Raw genomic sequence first — 6,843 nt, 5'->3', positions numbered from 1 at the left:
GACGTGTAAACACTGTCGGCCAGTGCATCGGACTTTGAAAGCAAAGTGCACTGGCTCGTTAGAGCGTCTGGTCCACTTGGATCATCCGGGGGGGTCTCGTCCGCACGTGACTGACGCGCACACATACCGCGCCCGTAGCCTGCCGTTGGCGGCTATTTGGGCTGCAGTGGTACTCTCCGTTGCAGGGGGCTTATAAAAACACAAATGTACTCAAGAATATATCAGAGGCACTTTTACATATATGTCTGACTGCATACACGAACGCCTTACTCATCACCAGCAACTTGGCGGTGCGCAGGCGGTCACTTCCTCAGGGAGCGTGTAGATCACGTGCGAATGAGGCCCCCCCGGATGATCCAAGTGGACCAGACATTCTAGCGAGAGACTGCACATCACCATTGATGTCCGACGCAGTCTCCGACCGGCGAAGTCCGGGCGCGCTAGAATGGCTGGGGACGAGACTAGCTGAGACCAAGGGAAACATAGCGGAGAGTGAAAGGGCGCCAGAGCCGAGTGCGCTCTGCGCGCGTCATATCTAAATCTGGTAAGAGGGCGATGACATCATAGGGTGGCAGGTTTCGACGGTACTCCAGCTGAAACCTGCCAACCACGTGACTGTGGGAAACGCCTAGCGCGTCATGTCGGTGTCTCGGCGCGGCGCGGTGGATGCGCATCCAGCGGGTCAGCGCACCTCGCGCCTCAAATACTACAACAGACAGAAGGGCTTTGAGACCACATTTACAAATGGAGTCGCCGCCGCTGGAGATCTCGACAAGCCCCGGTCTGGGTGCACTATCGTGATTACTGAAAGTGGGTGAAGTGGGTGTGAAGGCATTTAGAGACTCGACCGAGTACTTACTTTACTAAAGCTAATAACTAACATCGGCCAATTAAAGTTCCCAACGTCCATTGGTTGCAACAACTTGCCGCTCAAGTTAAGCGTTGCCAGTCTAAAAGTCAGCCACTGCTCCCCTGAAGGAGAACTGATGCGCCATGGCGCATCAAAGCTCGGTGATAAAACTTCCGAAATGGCTTTGTGGCGCTCGGATAATGCCGAGCTTTGCCGGCTACACACGTTCGTCTTTCCGCTGGCTTCCGTTCTGACCGCGGTGTCTTGGCAGATGCATCTTTACACGAGTTGTCCCTTGATGTTTGTGAAGTAAGTCTGATAGTTCTCAATCGGCGTCCCGCAAAATACGACGTTATCATCCGCCCGTGCTCGCTGACGACTCACACCTGCGTTGTTGTTCCCAGGAGCGGCTGTGTACTGGCAAATTACAAAATATCCGGTTTCACACATACTTCTTTACAGCATGGATGCTAGGATGCAGTACAGTCATTTGTTCCGCTCACACTTCCGCTTGCGATACTTGCGTTCTATTCGGTGATGTGGACGCACGTTCGCGCCCACTGTGAGAGTATTGTGAGTGAGCACCAGGCACCAGAAGACAACACTGATTATCGTCTCAATGTTATGTCCCTGAGAAGCTCACGCTCCAGATTAAGGCCATGGAGATCCCGCTGCGTCTCCAGCATGCATACAGTGCTGGTATCTTGAATATTGCAGATATATTGGTTCACGATAGTCTCAAACACTAGCGCGGTTGCTTCTTTCCGGTTTGCTGCACGAGGCATACAACTTGACACTGGACAACGATACCTCTCGGACGCAAACTACAGAGCCCGCGTATGGTCTAGATTGTCTAGCCATGCATCGAAGCTGCCCTGGAATGCAGTAACGCTCTTTCTAGGTCCCATCTGTCTCTCACATTGTAGCTCTTGCGATGCATCAGTGATACGTTTTCACTGCCTTGGATTTGCAAAGCAGCATGAAGGGCCCATATTAACCTCGGGTGGGAGATAAAAGGTTCTTTCAAGCCTTCGTCCTCAAGGAACTCGCCTATTCTCATTGACAACTTATCCAAAAACTCAGGTATGGCCGGGTATACGGATCCTTCACTGGATCTCAGTTTGCTGTACAATCGCGCTACCAATGTGAGCAGCTTTTTCTGTATCAGGTATGGCCTGAGATACTGACCAAGTCCGTGACATAGTATTTCGATGGTGCGCCTGTATCTCAAATGGCATCCAATCGACACGGCTGACATTCAAATTCTGCAGTCGTCAGCTGCACCCTTATGGTCAGTCGTAATAGCATGTCTGTAATCTTCTGCATCGCGACTCATGGCTGCTCGCAGATATACGACTTCATGCTGACCTTCAGTAGAGAAATTGATCTGGTATGGCGTTCACGTTGGTCCGCAATCAAAGTGCTCTTCCTCGTCACGCGTTATACTACATTCGTCGAGCTCGCGGTCGTGATCTGGCGTAAGCACCACTCCTGTGGCCGTCTAGCTGTCTGAATCCAATCGTTTCACAGCGCTCATCACCACTGATATAAGCCCGAATGGCTGCTACATCAACTACCAGTGGACGGGCTGTAAGATTCTAGCTGTTGGAGAGTAATGGTATGCACTCATCGGTTTCTCAGGGACGAACATAACAGGTATTCTGCTTGCGGAAGGTGCGGCAGTCGCTCTCCTCGGTATCGATGTCATGTTGCTGAGCGAACTACAGTCATCCTTATGCTCCGTACATGGGCGGTATACGAACGACGGCGCTCAGTCGGTATCGGTCTGGGGGTTTGGACCGTCGCCACTTGGGTGCCAAATTTAGCCACTGTCGGTATATTCCTACAGTCTCTACAATGTGAGCCTATTTCGTGTCATCAGACGCCTTTCTCTAATCCCACGCTTCGAAGTTGGGCCAATTCCTGGAGTGCAAAACTCTCCTGGAATAGGTTGTCATGTGACGGCCGGCAGCTCCATCCTCTTCATTAGCTGGTTGCTGATCATGGTTTCTGAAGCTCGTGAGCATGCAATTTTGTCGATTTCGCGGCCATCTAACGACCCGACATAGCGATTATGTTCCTCATGGCGTTCATGGCATTCAGGAACTGTACGATTCCTCGTTTTCTTCGCTGGGAAGCTACGCTGATGAATAACTTTGCCCTCATAGATCGACACACCAGAGACTCCGCAGTTTTCAGGACCGTATTCAGAGACGGTACGCCCATATTGCATTCTATGTAGTTCACAATTGTTGACAAATACCCTAGGCACTATATTTTATTTATATCTTTTCATTTTATCAATCGCAAACGTGATAGTCATCTTCACCACACCCGTACGTTGCGTGCACAGCCCAACTATCGACCGTGACTAACAACCATGCCCCCTCGCATAGGCCGGTCTCATCAATTTGTTCGCGATGTAAGCTGCTACGGCCTTTTTTGCACTGATGTTTCGGATGTCTGACCAGCATGATAGACCGGAGCGCATGTTTCATTCGATCCTCACTACGCGGATTATTCTCGACCTGCGCGAGCTTGGCTCTAGGAAACACCTTGGCTGGAGCACATTTTCTGCCGGCATGCCCGCGAGTGCCGTAGAAATCGAGTTCGCGCACACCGTCGTAGACAGCGTTGCCGCTACGCACCACATGTTCGCTGGGGGTAGTTCCGACGCGACTACAGGAAACGACAACTCTGATGGTAGCGTATGAAGCAGAGTACTCGACCCTTGATCTGACCAGCTTTTAACTTCCTCCGTGAAAATCGAGCCCGCTTGTACGCGTGTTTGTGTTGAATGGTATTCGCATTGCGCTCTATCTATTATTCATGTATATTTCGCTGTGTTGTATATGGGTACCAGGCAGATTCTTCGTAGCCAGGGTTCATACGCCGGACAAGAAGGTTATACAAATACATTCGAAAATTTCTTCGACTAGCTATCGTCGTGACCGACCTAGGACAGCCTTCTGGTAAGGATCTTTGCGCCGCTGCTGCGGCTCGCGCAGTGCCTTAGCTGCCGCTGCGATAGGACAACACTATACTTATCGGACAGTAGGGGTGTAAGGGAGCAGCAAGAACTAAGAAACCGAATACTTGCATTTCAGGTATGCACGGGGTAAAAAAATACAAGCTATGCTACACGACTTTTGCGGACCATCCAATTAACGCAACAATGCGAAACACATGAAGCCAGAGAGTGATAGACTTGAAAGAAAGGCAAGTGTTTCGATGTTTACTTCAAATACATCGCGTCCTTAAATTCTGGGGAGGATGAATATCCGATGGGACGCTCTAGACGGCATGGTGAGGGACGTACCCTGATAGCTGATCTTGCCATCGCGGTCGGCATCTGCCTCACGGATCATCTCAGCGACCTCCATATCAGATAGCTTCTCGCCTAGAGTGACACATCAGCACCCTAGCTTGCCAGCTGGCCCACAGATGTGAAAGCGAAAGACTCACCAAGGCTGGTCATGACACGCCGAAGTTCTTCAGGGGAGATGTAGTCGTCCCCGTCACTATCGAAGACCTTGAAAGCTTCCTTGGTCACCTCCTCCGAGTCTATGTCGCGCATATTGCGCTCTATCATTGTCAGGAACTCGTTGAAATCGATTGTGCCGTTGCCGTCCTCATCGACCTCGTTGAGCATGTCCTGCAGCTCCGCCTCGATCGGGTTCTGGCCTAGCGAGCGCATGACCGTTCCAAGCTCCTTGGTAGTGATGGTGCCATCGCTGTCTGCGACGAGATTAATGTGATGTGTCGAGCGACAGATACTTCTGTGACAAACCTTTGTCAAAGAGGGAAAAGGCTTCCCGGAAGTCTGCGTGGCAGGGGACTCGTCAGCCATGGGACGTAATTTCCGATCAAAACGCGGCACGCACCAGATTTCTGTTCTTTTTGACGAAATGAGAGGTTAGTATCGTACGCGCTGCGTACAGTATGGTGATAAAGCCATACCATCAGACTGCGTACGATGAGGAGCATAGCATGGTCAATACGCATATACAGCATACAAGATAGGCCTGCGCACCAGCTTATTGGCCATTTGTGTATGTAGGAAAGAAAGAAGAAAGGTAGCGTTTGAGGGAAAATGGAGGTATGGTGCTTATAGTCCAAGCTGCTAATCCTCTGGTATAGCGTGATTGACCACGCCTATATAAGCTCAAGGCTTCATAATGAACCCTGTAAGCTGTTAGTGGCAGAAAATAGGAAGAGTTGCACGAGGAACAGCACGGGGGAACGATTAATGAGACCGAAAGAAGGAAGAACGCTACTGCCAGTGGCTCCAGCAGTCCAGGCGCCCGGAGTACGCCATCTCGGCGATCGCCCAGCTGCCACAGTTCTCCCGGTTTACTAGCTTGCTTGGCATACATGCGCTTGCAATGCGCTGAGTAGACAGCCAGGGTCCTTGGGCGCACGCCGCATGGCGATTATTGAGTGGCGCGAGGGGCAGCCTGAACTGAGTTCTTCCACAGACTATGCTTCCGAATTCATTATTCAGACGCTTTTATCTGAACGTTAACTATGGTGCATTGCAGCAACGCGTATCAGGCCCTGAGGGGACACGAACAGCTGTGCGTTACGTATCACTTTCATAACGCTCTAATGGGCGGCTCTATCGAACCATATCGCGAGTTCCTCATGTTTACTGCACGACCTACAACACGTTTTTTCGTGTCTGCTTTTGGCAAGCCAGTATCTACGCTTTCAGGTTGCGGCCATAGTGAGGTCCTTCTGGTATAAGGCTCGCCTAGTGACAAGGGAGTAAAGGTCTGCTTCTGCCTGTTTGTCTATTCCACTTCGTCTTGCTCGTGAGCAGCTTGACCCTCGAGGTTATTGACATTTTCAATGGAGGGGACACACACAGCACTCCACATCCATTTTGTCTTCTTGCTTGAATAGAAGGTACGTGCGACTTGCCGGTATTCGGCGATGCTGTTGCCACGGACTCGCGGCCGGCGTGTAGGCCGAAATCACAATTCCGATCATGTATCAGGTCTTCGAGGATACATTCGTCCTTGACGCGTGATGGCTGAGGAAGATGTGAGCGATGGGCTATTGTTCTACTTTGTGCTGGGCTCACGGTATGCCATCACAAGGTGGATTATTGAGGTAGCTGCTTGGTAAGTACACCACCGCTTCTTAGCCCGGATCTCGCTCAGCTCTTGCTAGCCGTGGTGGAAGATACTTCTCTACCCTCCTATTTTGCGACACGCCATACATCAGGTGTGGCGCACATACCGACTCGAAGACGCTGTTTGACTTGGCTAAGGCTCGCTATGACCACGCATCGCGACTATGAAATAAGCGTACGTGAAAAGTGGATAGAAAACATGACTTCCATCGATTATTTATCAATGCGCTCTCCATGCCCAAGTCGCCGCGGCACCTGCGGCCTCTTCCGCCTGGCTTGCAATCTCGGAAGTTTCGGCGCAGTGCACTACGCATGTTCTCAACGCAGTACATTTGTCAGCTACATGCAGTGTTTGGATGTGGGGCACCATGGACTAGTCTCGTCCCCAGCCATTCTAGCGCGCCCGGACTTCGCCGGTCGGAGACTGCGTCGGACATCAATGGTGATGTGCAGTCTCTCGCTAGAATGTCTGGTCCACTTGGATCATCCGGGGGGGCCTCATTCGCACGTGATCTACACGCTCCCTGAGGAAGTGACCGCCTGCGCACCGCCAAGTTGCTGGTGATGAGTAAGGCGTTCGTGTATGCAGTCAGACATATATGTAAAAGTGCCTCTGATATATTCTTGAGTACATTTGTGTTTTTATAAGCCCCCTGCAACGGAGAGTACCACTGCAGCCCAAATAGCCGCCAACGGCAGGCTACGGGCGCGGTATGTGTGCGCGTCAGTCACGTGCGGACGAGACCCCCCCGGATGATCCAAGTGGACCAGACGCTCTAACGAGCCAGTGCACTTTGCTTTCAAAGTCCGATGCACTGGCCGACAGTGTTTACACGTCGGAGTTAAGAGCGGATGG

At 51.3% G+C, this 6,843-nt stretch overlaps 2 protein-coding genes across 2 annotated transcripts; one reads left to right on the top strand and one right to left on the bottom strand.

Moving 5' to 3' along the window:
- The first annotated feature begins 1,483 nt into the window (after positions 1-1,483).
- PHACADRAFT_213010 (uncharacterized protein) lies at positions 1,484-3,767 on the top strand. Its single transcript, XM_007400203.1, has 14 exons — positions 1,484-1,549; positions 1,934-1,995; positions 2,055-2,064; positions 2,122-2,141; positions 2,199-2,328; positions 2,381-2,440; positions 2,492-2,524; positions 2,578-2,709; positions 2,762-2,869; positions 2,920-2,958; positions 3,019-3,066; positions 3,119-3,186; positions 3,247-3,272; positions 3,330-3,767. The coding sequence occupies exons 1-14, from the start codon at positions 1,510-1,512 to the stop codon at positions 3,562-3,564; spliced, it is 1,011 nt and encodes a 336-aa protein (XP_007400265.1). The 5' UTR covers positions 1,484-1,509; the 3' UTR covers positions 3,565-3,767.
- Positions 3,768-3,971: 204 nt separating this feature from the next.
- On the bottom strand, positions 3,972-4,943 carry PHACADRAFT_263081 (uncharacterized protein). The gene is made up of 7 exons (XM_007400202.1): positions 4,884-4,943; positions 4,811-4,817; positions 4,735-4,746; positions 4,641-4,673; positions 4,316-4,588; positions 4,170-4,250; positions 3,972-4,114 (listed from the first exon to the last, which is right to left on the bottom strand). The coding sequence occupies exons 1-7, from the start codon at positions 4,896-4,898 to the stop codon at positions 4,086-4,088; spliced, it is 450 nt and encodes a 149-aa protein (XP_007400264.1). The 5' UTR covers positions 4,899-4,943; the 3' UTR covers positions 3,972-4,085.
- Positions 4,944-6,843: the final 1,900 nt, after the last annotated feature.

Source organism: Phanerochaete carnosa, assembly GCF_000300595.1.
Source record: "Phanerochaete carnosa HHB-10118-sp unplaced genomic scaffold PHACAscaffold_10, whole genome shotgun sequence".
NCBI lineage: Eukaryota > Fungi > Basidiomycota > Agaricomycetes > Polyporales > Phanerochaetaceae > Phanerochaete > Phanerochaete carnosa.
The sequence above is the reverse complement of the archived record's forward strand: the minus strand, read 5'-3'. Positions and strand labels throughout refer to the sequence as shown.